We start from the raw sequence: 19,775 nt of genomic DNA, 5'->3' as shown, positions 1-19,775 counted from the left end.
ATTTTTTCACTGTGTATTTACAAAGCTGCCTAGCCTTTCAGTCAATATGTAGTATGGTAGCTTACACAAATATATACTTTAGTACATTTAAGTGGTAACTTCCAGCATGCAAATACTAGCTGGGAAGCCATCACTGCAACTGATGCTGCTCTGCTTGTTCAGATAGAGACTTAGGAAACAGTTTTAAACCCCCTCAAACATGTCTCAGCACATTTTTTTTTGAATAACAATAGGATTTATTTGGGGAAAATGTTAGCACAAAGCACCCTTTAAAACGTAGAGATTTCTGTACGCGAATATAATTTTGGCTTCCTCTTTGAAGTGTGAGCTGATTCATGTTTAACAAAGCAGCGAGCCTTTAGCAGCCGAACATTTCAGGTTTGTATACTTCAGGAGTTTTTATACATATGTGTCATTCTGAAAGGTGTTTTAGTTTTGTTTTGTTTTCAGAGGTGCTGAGCACCACATGTGAAGTGTCCAAACGTAATTTAAAGTCAGCTGTACATTGTTAGTAACTGCTTTGGGATTTTTTAATGTAGCTTTTTGCAAAAAGGCATGGTAACTTCTGGGTTGAAGCCTTCAAGATGCACATTACCAGCAAGGTGCTAGACATAAAGCACAAATTCAGGAGATGTTGACTGAGAAGATTTATAAGAATTTGAAGAGACAGCTTGTTACGAGGCCAAAGCATTTCCCGACCACTATTCCACTGTCAGCTTAAGGAGGACCGTGGCTTAGTGGGTTACAGGTGGGTGATCTGCCTCTGTGTGAAATGACGACATGGTTAGCTGCAACCTAGTTTATCAGCGCCAAGCCAGCGTGTTACCTTGGTAGAGGGGGATCCAGATGCAGGAGGGTTGCTATTTTTTATTAAAACTGAGAAACACTTTAAAAAGTAATAATAATAGAAAAAATGGGTACGCATCAAATCCCTTTGCTTGAAATTTTTCCTGGTGATCAGAGCCAGTGCACAGGAGAAGGTGCTAGCAACGTAGAGAGATCAGACAGGTGAGGTGTCATGAAGTGCTGAGGCCCTTGTTTTGTTCTGTGTTTTTCAGTATTATGTTATGACTCTGGTAAACTCGAGTGGTCTTCCCAGAAAGTGGAGGCAGTTGATTTCTTTCCGTCCAGAGGGGAGGAGCTGATTTGTTCGGAAACCATCCCTTAATGTACAAGAACTGCAGTGGTGTCTTTGTGGGTCACTGGAGCAAAAGGCATTTTCATTTACTCCTTGTTTGAACCCTTTGCACAGGAGTTGAGTCTGCTGCTTTGATTATTTGGCTGTGCTTTGCTTATGTGCTCAGGGCTTCTTTCTTGTTCTGCCATATCACGGTCAGTCAAGCCACTTCAGAAACTTCCAGATTTCATCACAGTCTCTGTAGTCTTTTCTCATTTTCAGTGCTTTTGCCTCTGCTGGATGCAGATGCCTCTGCGCATCTGCAGAATTTGCTCCTTATTTTGCTGTGGAGCTGTGAACTGCCATCATTGCCATATCGGGTGTATGCGAGGATAGTAAAGAGAACTTGAAATTGGGATTTGTTTATAAACTAGCACAAAAAAAAAAAAAGAAAAAAAGGTTTGGATAGTCTTTTCCCAGGACAAGGGAGGACATCCCCCCAAAATGGAGGAGTCATCTTTTTCCTCTTTCTGCATGTAGATGTATTTTAGGAATAGATAAGCCACACGAGGACTCATTCTGTTTAACTTGTACAGCACCCTGAATTTTTGTTCTGTACTGAACCAGGTGAATAAATGGAAGTCAAATCACCACCTGTGCTAGCTAATATGTGGTTTGAGCTTTATTCACCCTTTGCAGAATGTGTGAAACCAGCCTTTGTAACAGTGCTCTAAGAAGGAGAAAAATCCCAGTGTAGTGAAGTGCAGCCGTGGAGAACCGTAACACTATTTCTCCGCTAGCAAGAGTGGTGTCAGGTTAATGAGTGCTTCATTCTAAAATCACTCCATATTAACAATCACGTGTGCGGCAGGAAGACCTGTGAGTCAGCACGTGGACTGTGACAGCCCACGCGACGTATGGCTGTGGCCGTGCTGATGCACAGCTTTGTGCTGCACGCGTTCTGAGGGGGGCTTCTGCTGATTAGCGCCGTCTTGACTGCATCAAGCATGGTGTGTGCGTGCATGTGGGCACGGCACCCCGGAGTCGGTGGAAGGAGAACAATTCCTCCTCCCCGCAGTGAATTCATCCAGTGCGGCTGAGGCCAGAGCTAAGAACCGTTCCCCAGAACCTACCCTGTGCTCCTGCTTCCTTAGCTCCAGGCCATTGCTCCTTGTCCTGCTATCTTCTGAGACTGGAGAATTCCCTTCCTTCATTTATATTATTACCTTGAAGGTATTTATAGACTGTGATTGAGGCCCCCTGAGCCTTCTCTCTTTGAGACTATGTAAGTTTAGCTCCCGCAGTCTCTCCTCACGCATCTTACCCTCTAATTCCTCTATTGCCTCTTCGTATTTCCTCTAATATTTTAAACACTCTTCCTAAACTCCAAGCACCTGAGCCAGCTGTAGTGTATCACTAAGCAGGGCAATGCTATTAATGCCTACTTAATATTCACTTTCCCTGAAATTCATCCAAGACCAATACCAGCTTGTGCCCTTGCACATAGTATTGTGTGCTCCCATTTTGTCGACTGCTATCAAATATTAAATCTTTCATTCTGCCTTTGTGCAAATCTCATAGCACAGTGCTAGTGCTGTTTTGGTCCTATTTTGTATAGTTATAATTCATCCTTTATGATTTTTTACTTGTCTTGATTTGCTTTTTATACAGTTCTATGTTTTTTATTTGTTTTATTTGTTTGTTTTAATTTGCAACCTGGCTATACCTTAGTTGGCTGTGTTTTAGGTTGCCTTGTGCCCGTCTAAATGTGGTACAACATGTAGGGTCCACTATGCCCTCAGATGGTGAAAGATGACTATACAGCACACCTCAAAAGCATGTCACTTCTCAGAAGTGAAAGCCATTTTTTATCACAAATAGCTGCATATGGTGTCAAAGAAATGCAAATGCATCCTTATCACCAAGAATTCACCTGCCCCCCAGTTTGAAAAGTTGAGAAACCGGTATTATTATGCCCGATGCACAAAAGGCTGAAGACAGAGGAATGAGTCATCACTTTCTTTATTCTGCTAGGTACTTTATGACAGAGGCTGAATATTAAAAGTAAAGACCTGATTTTCCATGATACTGCTAGGTCTTAGAGCCTTTCTTCCACTGAAATGTTAAAAATCATAATGCTGATACTGAGCACACTCAGTACCATGGATCAGACCCTGAAGGAGAACTGACCTTGTAAGTAATGATGGTGAGCACTGGAGTAGGAGTTGTTTTATTGATATAAATGGCAGGTTTCCTAAAGGGAGCTGCTGCATTTTGTATTGCACTTATAACAGAGTGCATCCAGTGCATGGGACAGAACACACTGTCTCTTGTGACATATTTATAGACGAGCATGAGGCTTTTTATTTAATTTTTACAAACGAGAACAAAATGTAAGGCTGACTTGGTGAGAAAAGCAATCAAATTGGTGGTAGTTTAGGAATAAAAGTGATCTTGTGATAACAGCAGCAGTAGTGAATATTACTATAGGAAAAAGGGATAAGAAACTCTTGACATATTGAGAACAAAACTAAGGATGTTCAGAAACTGCAGGGCTAAAATTACATGAAAATGAGTAAGAAAATAATGGATTCAAAAAGAGCAGATCGGTCTCTTCAGTACCAGTACATGTCCTGGAAAAGATTGTCAGTGCCCATGCTCAGAAGCTTAGTCACTCGTGCCCTCGCTGGTGACAGGGAGCCCTAATGCCCTGGCCCTCCTCATTCCAGATGCTGGAATGCACAGATTTGGTACGTGCCAGATCAGTCTCATGGTGACTAAATGTTTGGTTTCTGTCATTTGAACTTATTACATGCCCACATATGTGAAGGAGAAATGTTCAGCTGGGGTGGAGGAAAGCATTCTTCCCAAATGCTTCAGCAAATTTCCAAAGACAATGAGAATGTAAATCAACGAACATTTATGGTACCAGCTTTGTCACTTCTTCACCAATCTGTCAGTCTGTTGTACTTTAGATGCTAATCAGTTAGTATAATAGCAAATTAAATCACTGAATTAAAAAATATACTTTTCCTATGCTTTTTTCACCTTACTATTTGTCTGTCAGCATGAGATCATTATCGCCTGGCAAGGTTCTGTTCCATTGACTTTATCTCTTAATTATATAAAAATGAAAGACAGAGGAAAAACTAATATTTTACTGTTCGGGAAGCATTTCTAAAACTCTCATTTAGATTTAAAGGACTGTCAATAAAGCTGGGGGGGATGCTCTTCAGATTAGATCTAATTGCTGTAGTAAGGAAAATGGATTACCTCTCTTAATCTGATAAGTAAATCAATCCTCATAAAAAATGACATGAGTATTATAATCTCTCCTAGCTGAACCTTCTCCTTCGGTTGATGGCTGCAGGAAGCTGGAAAAGTTGGGAAGGTGATCACCAGAGTGGCTCCATGGAGTTTCACTGGAACCTCCCTGAGCCCCAGTGTAAGAGGTTGGCCTCTTGGTTCACTTCCATAGATTGCGCCTTCCAATCCTTTTCACTGCCAACACAAGTGCTAGTCAGATACAGCTTTTTTTCCCCTCCCTTTCTTCTCTTTCTATATTTAAGGCTAATCAGGTGTTATCAGATCCTACAGGTACAAACTGAAAGTTTAGGATGGTCATTTGAAGGAACATAAATATTAAATGGAAATAAAATAGGACAAAACTTAAAATTAAGTTCACCCATACCTAACAGTAATATGAATTAGTTGGTCAGATTGTGAGCCTCTTTGTAGCTTTAACTGCAGGATGGTTGGGATGTAATTGAGTTTTCTTATTACTCTGTTTTTAATCCTGTTCTCTGCATCTGCATGGCAGCCACTGTTTTAATTGCTGTTGAGTGCAAACAGAAAGGAATTTGCATTCGTTCCTCAGAAGAAGCAAATGCTACAAGGCTGTACTTGAATTGGGAAAAAAATAGTTCTATCAAAGAACTGGTCATGGCTCCATAATTAGGAGTGGATTCAGTTTTGCTTATAAATTAGGGATGCCCAAACAGTCTATATGTGAGTAATATGATGGTTTAATAAGTCCAAAACATTCCCTAGACTTAGTTCAGTTTACAGGTTACAAATGAATTAAGTATGTGTCTCTCAGGACATATAGTTCCCCACATCGAATGATTTTCTCCCCTAACAGTCTTAGTCGTAGCTGTAAGGGCAGAAACATCTTATCTGTCCTGTTAAAGTAATATTTATAAGCTGTGCAGGGAACAAAAAAATAACTTAGGTTTGTTCTCAGTAAGTGAAGCTTACATCTTCTGCAGAGGTTTAATTAACAATATTTTTTTCTCAGAGAACTTTATGCAGAGGGCTTTCTTCCAAACTGTCTGCCACCTCCTTCTGGTCTGGTCTGAAAAAAAGGAGTGAGGATTTTAAAAAAAAAAAAAAGTTTTATTTATTCATTTTTGAACTGAGAAGCCATTTCACAAAACAGCCGTGAACTCTGTTCCTGCATTAATGGCTCCAAATTGGTCATAATTTGGAGCTAAGGAACATAATTAATATTGTCTGGGAGTCAAAAGTGTTCATTTCCATGCTGGTAAAAGTTGCTTATTTGTATGTTTAAGGTTAATTCTGCAGTTTGGGCATTTATAACACTAGGGGTTGTTACAGTTATTTTCAGCACCCCCATAATGATTTTACTCTAAAGTTGATGCGTCTTTACCATTAGTTGGAGATGTGTTCTTAATGTTTAGCGCAGGCAGGTGGTATGAAACTAGAAAGCCTGTCTAGATGGCAGACATCAAGGAGTCAGGTTTTGAGGGGGTGGTGAAGGAATTTGTTCCACGTGAGGCATGGGGAGAGAGGGAGAAAAGTCTGATCCTTGGCAGCCATTTGTTTGATAGTTACAAAACATTTTGGGTGTTCAGAGTCATCAAACTGGAATGGCTTGAGTGGCCATAGTGTATGTTAAGTGTACCAGATTTTTTTAATACTTGGGTGCATCTCCCCCAAAATGAATACATTAGTCAAAGAGGAGAAATTATAATTCCTTGCATTATATCTTTCCCAAGAAGAAAGAAGCAGCTTAACAACAAGTGAGAGATTTAGATGTGGAGGCAAGTGAGGCAATTAATTTCAGTTTATGCTCGTTGGAAAGCTGCTAGACCTTTACTCCGTATTGTCTGCAGAGAGGGTGCTATAACGGTTGCTTTAAAAGCAAAGCAAACCTCTGCCTTCTGCACGCTCTTATGCAAGTCTCCAAATCCTTATGATTTCTGAAGCTGCATCCAGTGCCTTCAAAATACACGTGCTGTAGATGAGACTCAGCTCAGATGTACTAGTTAGCACTCATCTTCAATGTCTCTTTGCAGTTAGGAACTGGGATGAAAGGAAGCGTGATGGATACTCAGGCTGGGTTGTGATGAGGAGCTTTGTTTTAAGTGAAGGCCTATGTATTGCCAAGTTGTACCTGGGAAAACTACATTATTCTGTTATAAAGCATTTACTTATTACAGTCTGTTCCTACAAAGATATGCCAGGCAGCAACGTTTTCTGGTTTGATGGTACAGGTAGATGTTTAGCTTGTTTTGCCAGGAATCGTGTCTTCTTTTCTTCTCCCCCTCCTGCTTTAACAGGTTGTCATTCATACATCCTCTAGTGTCAAGGACTGTTAGCCTTCTCGGACTAGATGTTGAGAGAAGTGTCACAACTCTTAGGCAGTTGGCATTCTTCAATTAGCCACGACAGTCGTGTGTTTGTGAGAAAAATAAAGATTTGTCTATCTTTTGAGTTAACTGAAGCTATAGCCACTGCCATGACCGTAATTAAGATGGTTCCAAGCTTGGTATGGGTAGGTAGACCTCTTTCATTTGATTTTCTGTATATTAAAAATTCAGTTACTTTTTGTTTGTTTGTTTGTTTCTCCTGTCTCTAGGTACTTGTCTAGATGTTGAAAAGATAGAAGTATCTACTTTTATTTTTTTTTTCCTGTAGCATAGCCAGTATGGCTTGCTGTCATTGGAAACTCTCCGTGTCTTTGCTCTTTTCCTGCCCAGCTGGTCTGTAACACCCCGACTATGTTCTTCCAACTCGAGTCAGCCAGGTAGCTTGTGTTCAGGTGACCACAATAGGGGCCAGTTGTAAAACTGTTTACTGCAGAGAAGCATTTCGAACAGAGGAATGATTTAAGCAGCTGCACTTCTGTTCTGCTTTCAGCATCTTTACCAGATTATAAAACATTTTTTCAAAATACATTAATATTGTAAATGCTTTTTCTACTTCATATTTTTTCTGGAAACAATTTTTTTGCTCCATGTTCATAGCATCAGATAAATGTATTATCTCCTTATCTGCAGCTGAATCGCTGTAAAACAGCATCTTGGTGGAAGAATGCCTTCACTGCCATGGGGTATGAAACAAATTCACTTTGTTACCCATGGTTTGCTGCTTAGAAAATAGCATATGGCTGCTGGCCACGGTACAGGTTTTATTTTCAGCATTTTTAGGATCCTGTTTTCTGAGAGGTTTTAAAAATTGCACAAATGAGCAATGGTATATATGTTCAGGATGATGTATATTTAATCTGTGCATGTTCAGAGCAGACTACAAATGGCAAGCGTTGGAGACCTGTTAAAAATATGATTGGGACCAAAGGTACAGCACAGGCAATTTTTGTGCCAGAGCTGAGCTCTCATTGACTAGAGGAGAAAAAATTTCTAAACTTTAGGTTTGGAAAATGTGTATGAGGGCATTCCTGCCTTCTGAAAGCAGAATTTGTGGCTTTTCATCTCCAGTCAGGCATGCTCTTCTCTGTTTGCATGTGTTCCTTGTTACAGAGCTTTAATGCACTTCTGTGTCGCCATCTTCAAGTGCAATCAATATTAATGTAAGTAATCTCCAAAAGGATAAATCAAGGGTCAGAAGAGACAATAAGACCCCAAGTAAGAGGTATGGGCCTGAGTTCAGAGCTGCACAATCAGTGATGTGTGGTTTGAGGGAAGGATGGCTATTACAGGTCACAAGGAGAAGGCAGGCATGTTAGTGGTGTTCACGTTGGGTAGCTATCTGCAGAGACAAACAGATGTGATTCTGTTTGCAGACATGCATTGAATTAAACCAATATGTCTTTTGACACAGCAGAAAAATCATTCACCTACAACCATCTCACAAAGGTGGAATGTCAGGAATAAAATACTCACGTAAAAGTCTAGATTCGCTAATCTGGGGCTCTCAGGGACTTCAGGTCATCTAATAACTTGATGAAACAGAGTACCTTAAAGGAAAGTGCTTCCGCTGGGACATAGATAACAACGGCAGTGGGCCTCTTCCAGAGCTGTGGGACGAGCAAGGAACTAACAGTTGTGGGATGCAAGGTACTGAGAGTAGCTTTACAGGGGAGACTTGTGGCTTTTGATGGGTATAGGATATGCTAGATATCAGACCCTGGAGATTAAATAATGTATTTGTTATTAAATGAGAACTTAACCACACTGTTAGAGGAAGGCAGCAGTTTTACGATAGTCCATGGTATAGATTCTGCTTAGCACTTTACAAAAGGACCTGGCGATGAATCTCTGCAGCTCTGGCTGAGGTGACCTTTAAGTACATGAGAGGATGAAGCCTGGGAAAACACACCATAGACAAGCTCCAGTAGGAATGTTTTTCTCCATGTTTGTATTCTGATTTAAAGTAAAACCTTCTGTAAAAGCCACTTTCAGGAAAACACAAAAATGCAGCATCTTGTGTTATTGACAGTTCTCTGCCAGGAATACAAATCAAAGACTTGGCACCCTAATTTTCCCTTTTAATATATAATTACAGTCTGCTTGAGTCCTGTGTATCTGCTGGGCAACACACAACTTTCTTCTGGAGGGAAATAACCCTTTGCTTGCAAACAGTCAGTAGAGTGCAGTGTGTTTGGCCCGCGGGCATGGCATGGGCAGGGTACCTGGGGGAGCTGAGGCTCAGCAGCCCCCATTGAGCCTGGCTTCCCACCTGGGCTGGGCTAGGAAAGGGAGCCCGTGCTTTCCTCATCTCCCCCCAGCTGGGGGTTTTGGTGCTGTTGGGAGTGAGAAGGATGGGCAGGCCGGGTCAGACTGAGCTGACTGCTGTACATGTCAGCACAAGGCCTATGTCTTGGGAGGAGCGTGGGTTCCAGATCCTGGGGAGCTGAGATTGGAAGAGGGAGAGAGGCTGGAGTCTCCTAGGCTGCCCTACCCTCGCATGGAGTTTTGCTGCTGCAAGTGGTAAATACAAAATAAGTTATTTTGTTCCTCGGGCTTCAGGAGGGGAAATTAACTTTTGCCTACGCCACTGAAAAGCCTTGAGCTGCCCATGACACATAACCTTTGCAGTCAATAGATGGAGACTAAAGAGCTTTCTCTCCTAAATGATGCCTCCAGAGGTCTATATGCTTCTGAAAATGTAGTTAAAGCGGAATGGCCACCAGTAAAAACTGACTTTCAGAATCTGTAAGTGGCATGATGGCTGGGACAAATATTTAGTCTTGCCACAATTCTTGTATGGGGACTCAGCCATTGGAACAACTACAGGAGCATTTTTGTGTCCAGATTAAGGTATCAATGTTTGACCTACTCCCTGCCTTTGTCCTTCAACCTTCTCTCCCAAAACACGGCATTTTATTTTCTTAAGAGGAAGAAACAGCAGCAGCTGAAATAGTGCTTCTGTATTTAATGCACCTGGTTACAAATATGATAGGAGCCTATAATTTAATTTAGGAAAATTAGAAGGATCTTTCTGACCCAGCAAAATTAGAAAGTGGAATCTATTTATCACCTGCAAACACAGAGCTCAGACAGCAACAGTGCAAACTTCTTCATATTGGTCCCTAGTGTGATACTAATGTCAGCTGGGAGTAAGAGAACTCATTTTGTGGTCCCTGCTTAAGAGCAAAGATTATCTATTGTGCTTAATTGTGTGCACTGGTTAGGAGGACATGGTATGGCTAGGGACGCTGCTGAAGCTGCTACACCTACGCTCCCTGGGTAGGGATTCAGGTTGCTTTCAGGCTGAAGAATTGGCACACACAGTTCTAGTGGAAAAATGAGAACAAATACAACTTTTTTATTTTTTTCCCCTCCTCTAGATGCACTCACTTAAAATAAAAGACTTGGAATTGTCAAATCTTCTAGTGTGATGTTAGCATCTACTGCTAAACCACTATGGAAATTGTACAGACTGCATTGTAATATGTGCATAATATTGCGCTAAGTTTTGATTTGGTTATTAAGAAACGAATCTAGGAGACTGATTACTAACATATTTTATCTATAAATGAGCTTGGACTTATTTATCTAGAAATTGGTGTACATTACCTACACCTTCTAAATTCTGATTCAAAGAGCCACCTTTTCACTGAGATTTCAGTATTGCCATTGAGTTTTGTAGTTGTGATTAATGGCATGTATTGCATAATTAGCAAGTATTGCGTTGCACAAGGTATTCTGTTGGTAGAGACATGGATGCATTTTTCTGATTTGCAGATGTAATTAATTTATCTTTCAAAAATTCAGCAACAGAAATCTTTGGAACTGCCACCCTCTCCAAGTAGTGACACTGTGCGCTGGAATCCAGGTGCTGGCACTGTGACAAATTACTTTGCTTAATACCATTTTATGCTCTTTCCTGTGAATTTCAAAGCTTTACTTTACAGTTTTCAGGCCTGGAGGCTGTTGTCATTCAGGAAAATACCAGCATCTGTTGATTTTCTTGGAATCTGTCAACATGGATGATGATATTTTTAAGAATCTGTACTTGCTCGTATTTCAATTCAGAAGAACACCAGCTTTGAGTGCTTACAATCCTTTAATGCACAGCCTGATTCAAATAATTTAAAACTTGTATTGATTCAGCAGTGGTTTTGTGATGGAATAAACAAAGAAAAGGATTTAATCTTTGATTAGCGTCGTGAAGAATAGTTGCCATGGCCTGCATGTCATGATGATGAATTGACTTTCTTGGAGTGTAGCTCTTCAGAATTTCTTGGAGTTTGAGAGATACAGAGTTTGTAACTTGACTGTTGTAAGGCTGACTCTTGCCACTCCAGTCTGAAACAAACTGTGGCTGGCTTTGTGATTCTGTTTCGAAAAATGGAAAAGTATTTGCCAACTTTTTCATCGCAACTGCGTAAATCACCAGAGTAGTAATTAGGCTGAGGTTGGATTCCGTTCTCTGACTTGTAACATTGCCTCACAGAGAAGGCAGCAAGGGAATTATTTACCTTTTAATTGTAGTTCTCTGAAGGTGGTGGTCTCTGTGGATTGATGCTCAGGGGGTCTCAGCTGTTGTGACCTTGGGTACTGAATGACTAGATTAAATGGTAAAGTTTAGAACTGGTCATAATGAGTTAGTACAAAAAGATGCCTTGAGGGGTCTATATGGCATATCATAGCCCCTAACTCCCAAATCCTTTTCAGACTAATTATAATAATTAGAACTTAAATAGGAATAAAACCCCAGGTCTCGGGGGAGGTGGGAGGATGAGTGTGGCTCTAATAGCGGACACCGTACTCGGAGAACTCAATTATAAGCAAGTAATTTCCTTCTCTCCAAAAGGTAATTGGCCTCTTCCACATCTCTGTTCTCGCAGATGATGGGGGAGAATTGCATGGAGAAGACTCTCTGCTGCCAATAGGAGCCAGGATTGCTGGATAATGTGTGGCAATGAAAACCAGCAATGGCCTTAATATTCTCCTGGACCCAAAAAGAAATACCCCGAACAGTATGAAATGCCTGGTAGGATACGTATGAAAATAAAAAAAATAAAGAAGTACAGTACGTAGTTGTATTGAGAGCACGTCATCTTTATTGCCTTGGTGATGGATGGCTTTCATACAGACCCAGAACAGGAGCAATTCTTGAAGCTTGTGGTTGCATCTCAGTATCCTGTTACTGAGACCACCCCAGGAATAAGTGTTATAATTTGGCTTTAACCATTCCTCTGAGACTGCCTGTAATGGCCAGTTAGTTCAAATGTGGCAGCAAATTCATTATAAAGAAAATACCTTAGGTTTTGCTTTGTAACAGGCCCATTTAAGCTCCACTTTTATTATACTTGAGGTTCTTCCCTGTAAAATGTTGCCAAGGGAAGAGGCTGCAGGGGTAACTGTACACTCTTCTCAGCCTGGCAGACAGTTCAACTTCTGGGGATCTGAATGACTTGAGGTTTGCTGGTGCAAAATGAAAAATATTCTTCTAATATTTGTACATGCTTAAGCATGGATTCTGACTAGTGTTTATGACACTTTCTAAGATAGGGAATTTGTTTTACTGGGAATGTTAGCTGTAAGCCTCTTCTGTGTTGGTTGGGGACAAAACCAGATGAAAAATCTGATTTAGCTTATCAGATTGTCCAGTGTCTTACAGAGGGCAGGCTAATGGACAAGTTGATATCTTTAACTTGACATTATTCTAGAGCCTCTGAGATTTGCTTGCAGTTAGTCAAATGCAGAAAGTTCTTGGGCAGAAAGACATGGCTTCTAGTTTTAAAGCATTCTGTAACTGGTTTCGTCTGACAGTAGTCTCAGCCCAGACAGCAATTGGGTTAGATGTTTTTATCTCATATCCTACAATTCTTTGCAGTCAGGGAAAAAGAATCCATTTCTTTTCCAAAGATATGTCATGCTATAATAACAAACTGTCTTCGCAGTTTGTGTGGTCTCTGCTCTGCAAGCATCAGAACTCTAGATACCCAAATGTCTATATTATTAGGGACTCTTTTAGATGCAGCAGCAATCCTTTTCTTCCAGCGCCCCCCAAATCACAAAATTAGTGTTCAGGCCTGGTTCTAGCTGCTGTGGCATACAAGGACATATCTGAAAATGTGATTACCCCAGGAACTCCATGCCTGAAGATAAAGCCGATTGTTCTCAGCTTCCCAATAATGGGTAAAGAACTGCTCAGTGCTGTGCATCTGCAGTGTACTCCTTGTTGCTTCTTACCTCAAATATTGGCAAACTTTTACCTAGCAAATCTCGAAATAGTGTTTTTAACCTCGCTGGCGTTCAGCATCTGTAAAAACTGTAGTTACCATAGTAACAAGTTGTTGCCTGAGTGACCGTATTCTTATGATGTCATCAGAAAAGAGCCTATTCCCAGGAATACCTTGAACTCCCTATATAAAAGTGGTGCCCTCACTATAGTTCGGTATGGAAACAATTAGAAATGCATGGTTTTATGTTGTTATGAAATACCTCTTTTCTATGTGCTGGCACATCTTGACATCTGCAGTGGAATTTTTAAAGAAAACAAGAGAATTACTTTGAACTTGTTGAAAAAGGGGTTATTATGTAAAATGCGTATCTGACAGTGAGTGTTTGTTGCATTAACTGTAAACATTACATGCCTATCTGCTGTAGACTGGCTGTTGTTTAGCTGCAATGTTTTATTCTGTATCGCAAGGTTCATGCGAATTTCTTAGCTGCACTCCTTAACGAATTACAATTTTAAAGCTTAATTCTGGTTTATTCTTCTCCATACTTGGTACTTGACAAAGAACGCCCTTTTCCTTGGCTTACATTTCTCTATGGAAATAACGGGCACTTTATGAATTCTACCTTTTCACTAGCCCAGATTCAAATATGGTAAGTACCAGATGGAGATGGAGGACCTCAGTTAGCACATACAGGTGTGGGAGTGGCAGCAGAGAAGTTGCCAGTGGTCCTGCAGTGTATGTGGGGTTACTGCATGTCCTTATCTTGTACCAAGAAATTTTAAATAGAAAGAGTCATGTGGCCACTCTTCTGGCTATTTCCAGCTGTGTTGCCAGACATCCAGAAACCTTTACATGGCCAGTACACATATGCAGTGAGATCAAGCATCTCTCACATGGACCATGAGAGCATTGGTTGAGACTGTTGCTTGCTGCACTAGTGCTGTTTGTGATAATGGAGCAGGCACGTAGTTGCACAGCTACTTCTCATGCTGTGAGGTGTGCGATCCATCGCTAACCTTGCAGGTCAGTCTGTTCTGGGGCAGGGCAGAGCTCTCAAGGTATCCAGCCCCTTGTGTCGGAGCTGAGGAGTAGTGTGACCCAGCAAAGTCTTGGTCTTTCTGAATCTGCCAGTACAGAGCTACACAATGAGTGTCCCTTCTGGTCTAGGTGTCTGCCCTTATTCATTTCAGATATGCCATCAAGTGGCCACAGTTATCCTCTGATCACTTGTTTGACTTGGATTTCGACCAGACTGACAGCACCAGCAGAAGACGCCCTGCCTACCAGCCCCACTGTGCCTTCTCCTTGCTGTAATGTTGCTTTTTTCCTTTCACCTTTAAATTGGGATGTGTTACCTAAGATAGGTTACAGTCTTATTATTTCCCCAGGTACATGCTCCAAAGATGCTGGGCCATTAGAAAATCTTCCATCCATTTATTTTAAAATACACTTGAAAAGAAGCCTTTTGAAACCAGCAGAGATTGACCTATGTAGAAAGAGAATTGTAGTATTTGCAAGGGAACATTTGCACTGTCTATGTCCCTCTCACTTTAAGTCAAATGAAATATTTTGCTGAATCTTTTGTATATATTATCAGTCTTCCTCACCCTTATAAAATGAAAAGGATTATTTTCTACAGTTAAAGATTATTGTTTAAAAAAAAAAAAAAATAGCTAGCCCACCTAGTGCTGGGAATGAAGTATAAAAATACTCTTCTAGCCTTTTATTTCTTCCAGAAAAAAAATGTTAATTGACCCAACCTGCTTTTTAATAACAACGTTTATTATCTATTGAGGCAAATAAGTTTAATTCCCATTTAGTTTTATTTCCTTGGAAAAGCAGACCATTTGTATTTCATTTCATGTAGGACACTCTGGACTTGATCTACCTAGCAGCAGAAAGAGCTAGAGAATCGAGCAACAACTGTATTATTGAAGAGCTCCATAGCCACAGACTGGGAAAAGCATGATCGGATGTGATTTTCAGAACAGATGCCCAAGCAGAGTTGGCAGTTAATTAAAAGCACTATGTACTTAATGATTAACTAATCACAGCATGATGGCATTCAACGGAGATGCAAGAAACTTCTCTGCTGGATTCAACAGAGAAACTCCTAATGTCTGCCTTCAGGGTACCGTACTTACAGCCGTTTGCTTTTGCATTACCAGCAGAGACAACATGAGCAGTTAGTCTAGCAAATTTCATTAGGCATTTCTTAGTTAAAACTTTAAAAACAGGAAAGATGAGCTTAGTCAATACTGTAACAGATGTAAATACTGAACAGTTTGTCTTTAGCAACAGTATTCCACAGCCATACTATCAAACAAATGACTGCAAAGCACTGTAAACATTTAATCATGCTTCATGAGGGAGATGTATTAAGCATGATTTCTGTTTTACTAGTGAGTAAATGAGGGGACAGAGAGGTTATATGACATAACATGTATGTAAAAGTCTGGAAAGTTCTGGATTTTCACAATAGTTGATACTTCTTTTCTTTGCAATGGTAGTATAGAATCAAGTTTAGAGTAAAACACCTGTGTGTATTTCAATGTTATCTTTTTACTCAATTTCTCCAGTGTTTTTTATCTTACCCTAAATTATTCATTTCTTTTGCACAGAAACTGACTTTTTGCCTGAATTTATGTACAGTATCTAATACCATGAGATTCTGCGGTGTGACAAACCGCTTCAATAAATGCATTATTGCACTTCTGCATTTTGTAGACTGTGTTCATAGAAAACCCAGTTCTGTGCAAAATGTGATGCAAAAAGCAGTTGCTGAGGCATTTTCTACCAAATCAGAAAGCAAATTTCTAGGGAATCTCTGGATGATTGCTTTCTTGTAACAATTCTGCTTCTTGGTGTGGATGTGCTCCAGATCATTTGAGCTAGAAAGGAGAAAGATGGTGAATTGTTTAAAGGAAATATTATAGTTTGAATTCAATGATAATTTTGAAGAGGGCATTTTAAAATTATTTTTAGAGATTGCCAAAGATAATTGCTTCAGTGTGCATGTTTGGCAAAATAAAACAGATATTTTTTTCCAGTAATGAAGTACTCTCTGCCTGGCTGTCAGGATGTCTGGGTGCTGTTCCTGACTCTGACATTGGCTGCAAGTGCAGGGTACTGAGCCGGACTCTCTTTGCTTCTCAAATTCTAGGTTACCAATATCTGACATGGAAAGAGATGCTTTGAGTAATTAAACGTGCACGACGCATAAGAGATACAATGCATGAGAGATGCTTGGCTAGAGCAGGCTATCACACGTGACACCAAGGCAGGCTGGGACTTATTCTATTGATGCAGTTTGAAAATGCTTTTCTTCCTTGCAGTTAGGTCTCCTTCAGGAATAAAAAACAAGAAAAAAAGGAAAAAAAAAAAAAGGCACTTATTAACACCCTTGTCTCTATTGCCATGGCCAGCTGATCCACACACTCACTGTTTCAGTGTGAAATCAGCTTTTCCCTAAGCAGTTTTCAGAAGCATCAGCAACCAGCTTTTCTTTTTCAGGATATAGATGGAACAACAGGACTGGCCAGCATCTCTGTGGTGGCAGCAGCCGTTCAGTGTGCTTTCCTGTTGTGTCAGGTCTGTGCCCCCTCTTCACCCTGATAACGCCCCCCTGCTCGCTCTGCCCTCTCTCCAGTCTTGCTGCACCAACTCTCCAGCAAAACAGATGAGCAGTGAGCTGCCAGGCAAAGCACAAAAGGTAACTGTGTCAAGTAGAGGTCTCTTTGGTGTCTGCTTGAAGCAAGGATGTCCTTCTCTGGATCCTTGTGGCACTACTGCAGTTTTCTGGTGCGGCTGCAGACAGGAGTGTGTTCTGCTCTGTGCGCCACCTCGTGGCTGCTGGCATGTGGCTCAGCAGAGCTGAGACCTTGTTCCAGGGATTTTCACGTGCAGAGTAGAGTACATGACAGGACAGCCTAAGTGTTGTTGGTCATAGTCCAGAAGCCTTAAAAAGCAAGGAACATGTAAAACCCCTTGATTTTCAGCTTCAGGTTGCTGGTTGTGCTATGGATAAGTCAATGCATGATTCCCAAACTAATGATGTTTACAAGGTACTCATTACTACCATGAAGTTGAGCTGCTATGTTTTCAAGGAAGATATATTGAGAAAATATAGAGTCAATCCTACAATTTTGTGTGTGTGTGGGGGGGTGCTGTGTTAGTAAATTAATATTTTATACTTGGTCCTAGGATGTATAGACTGCTGTGGTTCTGGGGCTCTTGTCAGTCATTACATAGGTTTAAATTCTAGTGGCTAGAAAGAAAATCCTGAATGTTTGACCTGCCAAGATGCAGTCGGATGGTAGCTTGAAACAGGTTTGAGGCAGCGAGCTGCACTGGGCGGCTCAGTTAGGGTATTAACACATGCATCTCTGGGATCCTTGGTATCTACCAGCAAAAGTCATGGCAGAATGACGTGAGGTGAGAGCAGCCAGCCCGTGTGCTGCAGCAGGAATGTCATTGCCACCTGGCCACCAGGAGCAGGATCCCCAGCAGCCAGGATCTCTTCTGTAATGATGTATTTCCACAAAGCGGTAGGGGAAGGTAGGCTGGCAGGTCAGCTTCTGTGCTCATTGCAGTAATCTTGTCCCTCCTGATGTTTCTAGCCGCACAGCTGCCTCTTGGAAGAGGGGAGACCCCAGGGCTGCGAGGTCATCACACAGCTACCAGTGACCAGGACTGGGGCTGCTGATGGACCTTTGTGTGTGGTGAGTGCCTGAATTGCTGGATTGTGTCACCTCTTTTCAAAAGGGGTACCATCCTGTTCCTGTAATTTTCTAGCTGTTTTTCCACATCCAAGTAGTTGTTTTGCTGTGAGGAAAGGCATCAGTGGGTAGGCAGCTGTCAATAAGCCTGCCAAGAGAGGTGGTCTGTCTGTTAAGAAAGCAAAATAACAGTTTTATTCAGCGACTGAACAAGTTGGAGGCAAGAAGGAAATCAAATGTTAGCACATACTGATCTGACAGTAGATCTTTGCTGCTCTGAACAGAGAAGAGTAAACAGAAATGATGCTAAAGTGAATGTGCTTCATGCTTTCCACGCGTAGAAGAATACAGTGTCCTTGCTTTCAAGGTAGAAAAACAAGTGAAGAAGTGCAACGTGAGCAAAGCGTGAAGTGGCTCCTCTCCATGGTAACGTGTTGCATAAGTAACATCTTTTTGGTGATCAGGCATATAGGATGCTCTTGAACCCCACAGGAAAAAAGCACCTTGACTAGCTCTCTGTGCGTACTCTGGGATAAACGACCAGGCACACCACAATGAGAGACTTTGAGATTGTAGTTCAGAAAATGGTGCTTGGGGTGTGGGATGTTACTTTTCACAAGGGACTTGCACCCTCATATCAGAGCTTTCCTTGGTAATCAGAGATGCTTTTTTTTTTTTTAAGTAACTCGTAAAACCAAGGTTATTTTAAAAAGTGTCTACATAGCTCATCAAAAAGGCCATAGTTTTAATGGAAAATTAAAGGTGTTAACTTCATATTACAATATCCTGGTCCTAGAGGATGCTGACTATTCTCACATGATAGTAATATAAAGCTGAGAATAATGGGAAAAGCCAAGTAAGGAGAACGCCTTGTTTCTGATTTCTGTGTGCACCTATGTGCCTGTTATTCTATACACTTATGTGTACATATTTATGCGCTGTACCAGTTACTCTGCACACTTGTGTATCTGTTAGGATTTTCCACTGGCTATTCAGTCACTTCAGGACAAAACCCCAGAAAACAGATAGCAAGAAACAACAAAACCAGAAAGCATAATTTGTGATGACTGAAGCACTAAGTTGCTCTGTGGAAAGAGCCAGCCCCAGTCACAAGAGCTCAGCTATCAAGCCCTGATGTCTGCTGGCATGGCAGTTAAGGATGATCACAGGGAACTAGGTACAGCAAAGTTGTGATGGTGTTTTCTGACCCCTTCCCTTGGGTAGCCACTTGACATTGTCCCTTCAAAGAGGAACAAACTAGCAAGAGGAGAGGATCAGAGGGAGCGGTGTTCCTGCTGATAGTTCAGTGTTTGCAAGCGCATCTGTCTGAGGGTGAGCTCTCCTCTTTCTGTATCACTTCATGAGACATAGCAGCTGGTTCATGCTCTGACAGAAGCATTAATGGAAAATCGATGCTTGCCAAATGGAGAAGGAGAAAACCTCCAAAGCAGTAACGAAAGGATGTTGGAGTTGAAATGTTCAAATAGTGGAGAATAAGCTAACTTGCAAAAAGTATTTGAGTGCCTTTTTTAAATGCTAAAGACTACGAGGCAAAGATTGCTTGCAGTTAAAGTACTGAGCTGGGATGTGGATAGCTCATTTCCAGCACTGCTGAAGAAAGGCTATTTTGGATAATTGTTAGACTGTGATCTGTTAGACACCGATGTGATCTGTTAGACACAGATCTGTTAGATCTGTGATCTCAGATCACTGGGATCTGAGCTTTAACCAACATCACTTACCAAACCGTTCCTTTTTCATACCGTAGACCATCAATGTCATTTATTGAGTGACAAAAATAGTTTTTCACTTTTGCCTCATTTCTGTGTTAGTCTGATTTTATAAAAATGTCTGTTCTTCCTTTTATCACATAATGTTTCACCTTGAAATTCTTCCTATCACGATTGATGTATTTTCCACAAAGCAAAATGATAATGTTATGCATAAAATACTGTATACCACAGTTCATACTGAACAGCTACTGTCATTCTGTGAAACTCACTAACTAAATATATTTTCTGAAGCCTAATCCTGAATTATT

The 19,775-nt window shown here is 41.0% G+C and overlaps 1 protein-coding gene across 5 annotated transcripts in view; it reads left to right on the top strand.

Moving 5' to 3' along the window:
- The window catches only part of LOC310905500 (uncharacterized protein), a 139,638-nt gene that overhangs the window by 62,758 nt on the left and 57,105 nt on the right, over positions 1-19,775 (top strand). For 3 of the 5 annotated variants that reach the window (XR_014589116.1, XR_014589118.1, XR_014589119.1), the window contains 4 exons: positions 14,207-14,326; positions 14,884-15,147; positions 16,530-16,728; positions 17,636-17,737. The exons of 1 other annotated variant lie outside the window; for it this stretch is intronic. Coding sequence is in view for 1 of the 4 variants with exons in the window: in XM_083851856.1 (XP_083707982.1) it covers positions 4,478-4,569; positions 14,207-14,326; positions 16,608-16,728; positions 17,636-17,737 (435 nt within the window). In the remaining 3 variants the exon portion in view is untranslated. Of the gene's footprint in view, positions 1-4,456; positions 4,570-14,206; positions 14,327-14,883; positions 15,148-16,529; positions 16,729-17,635; positions 17,738-19,775 lie in introns of all 5 variants that reach the window. One more of the 5 variants, XM_083851856.1, reaches the window with a different exon arrangement.

The sequence above is a fragment of the Anser anser genome (assembly GCF_964211835.1).
Source record: "Anser anser genome assembly, chromosome: 11".
NCBI lineage: Eukaryota > Metazoa > Chordata > Aves > Anseriformes > Anatidae > Anser > Anser anser.
This window is presented reverse-complemented; position numbering and strand designations above follow the sequence as displayed.